Source organism: Elephantulus edwardii, unplaced genomic scaffold (genome assembly GCF_000299155.1).
Source record: "Elephantulus edwardii isolate Elephantulus edwardi_28Jun2011 unplaced genomic scaffold, EleEdw1.0 scaffold00438, whole genome shotgun sequence".
NCBI classification, from domain to species: Eukaryota; Metazoa; Chordata; class Mammalia; order Macroscelidea; family Macroscelididae; genus Elephantulus; species Elephantulus edwardii.
In genome coordinates this window covers 705,645-706,532 of record NW_006400188.1, presented here as the reverse complement: position 1 = coordinate 706,532, position 888 = coordinate 705,645, and the positions used below count along the sequence as shown (strand labels likewise).

Genomic DNA, 888 nt, shown 5'->3' with positions numbered 1-888 from the left:
GCTGCTCCGCCCCCCGTCCGCCCCACCTCCCTGGGCCCCGCCCCGCGCGCGAGGCTCCTGGGGTCCCAGGCCTCCCGCGCCCGGAGCGTGAGCGCGCCCAGATCCTCAGATCCCCGGACCGGAGGCCCCCGTCTGCCCCACGGAGACACGTGTTGTCGTTCTGTGCACTTTGGCGCTTTGTTCATGGCGAATTCTTTTTTTGATTCATGGGATTATTAATTTCTTTTTTTTTTTTACTACTGCTCCATGTAAATATTATTCATCTTGGTTACCAGGCATTGGGCACGCCCTTCTATTTTGTAGCCGAGGCGAATATCTCTCGCGCCTCACCCTCGACCCTGTCTGGAGCGCGCCAGCAACTCAGATCCCCAATCCTCCCCACCTCCCGAATCCGGGGTGCCTCCCGGTCGTCTGACCCGCCACGGCAGACACGCCAAACCCCTCGGGGACACTCCCGTGCTGGCGCCCTGTGCGCTCCGAGCGCTTCCCAGTTCTACTTGGTGAAATGGCGCCTGGGACGACGTGCAGAAGCTCCCAGCGCGCCAGGCTAGGCGCGCACGGAGCCCAGGCTGGGCGCAGGTGACACGCTGAGCTTGCAGCCCTGGCGTTCCCGGGAGCCTGCCAAGTGGTGTAAGCGGTTAAGTACTGCACTGCACACCAAAAGGTTGTCGGTTCAAACCGACTTGGAGGCACCTCAGAAGAAAGGTGTGGCAATCCCCCCTTGATAGGCTGTAGTATTGAAATCCCTGCAGGGTGCAGCAGGTCAGACCTCAGGTGCATGGGGTCACCATGAGAACCCCTAGGGGACAATGAGGACTCTGGTGGGTCACCTCAGGACCCAACTACATGTCACAGGATGTTAATTAATGCCTCTCATGAATAGGGCCA

The 888-nt window shown here is 60.0% G+C and overlaps 1 protein-coding gene across 1 annotated transcript in view; it reads right to left on the bottom strand.

Annotated features, from left to right (window-relative positions):
* The window catches only part of INSR (insulin receptor), a 219,832-nt gene extending 219,647 nt beyond the window's left edge, over positions 1–185 (bottom strand). Inside the window, exon 1 of the mRNA XM_006902677.1 lies at positions 27–185. Coding sequence (XP_006902739.1) covers positions 27–185 — 159 coding nt within the window. The remainder of the gene's footprint in view (positions 1–26) is intronic.
* Positions 186–888: the final 703 nt, after the last annotated feature.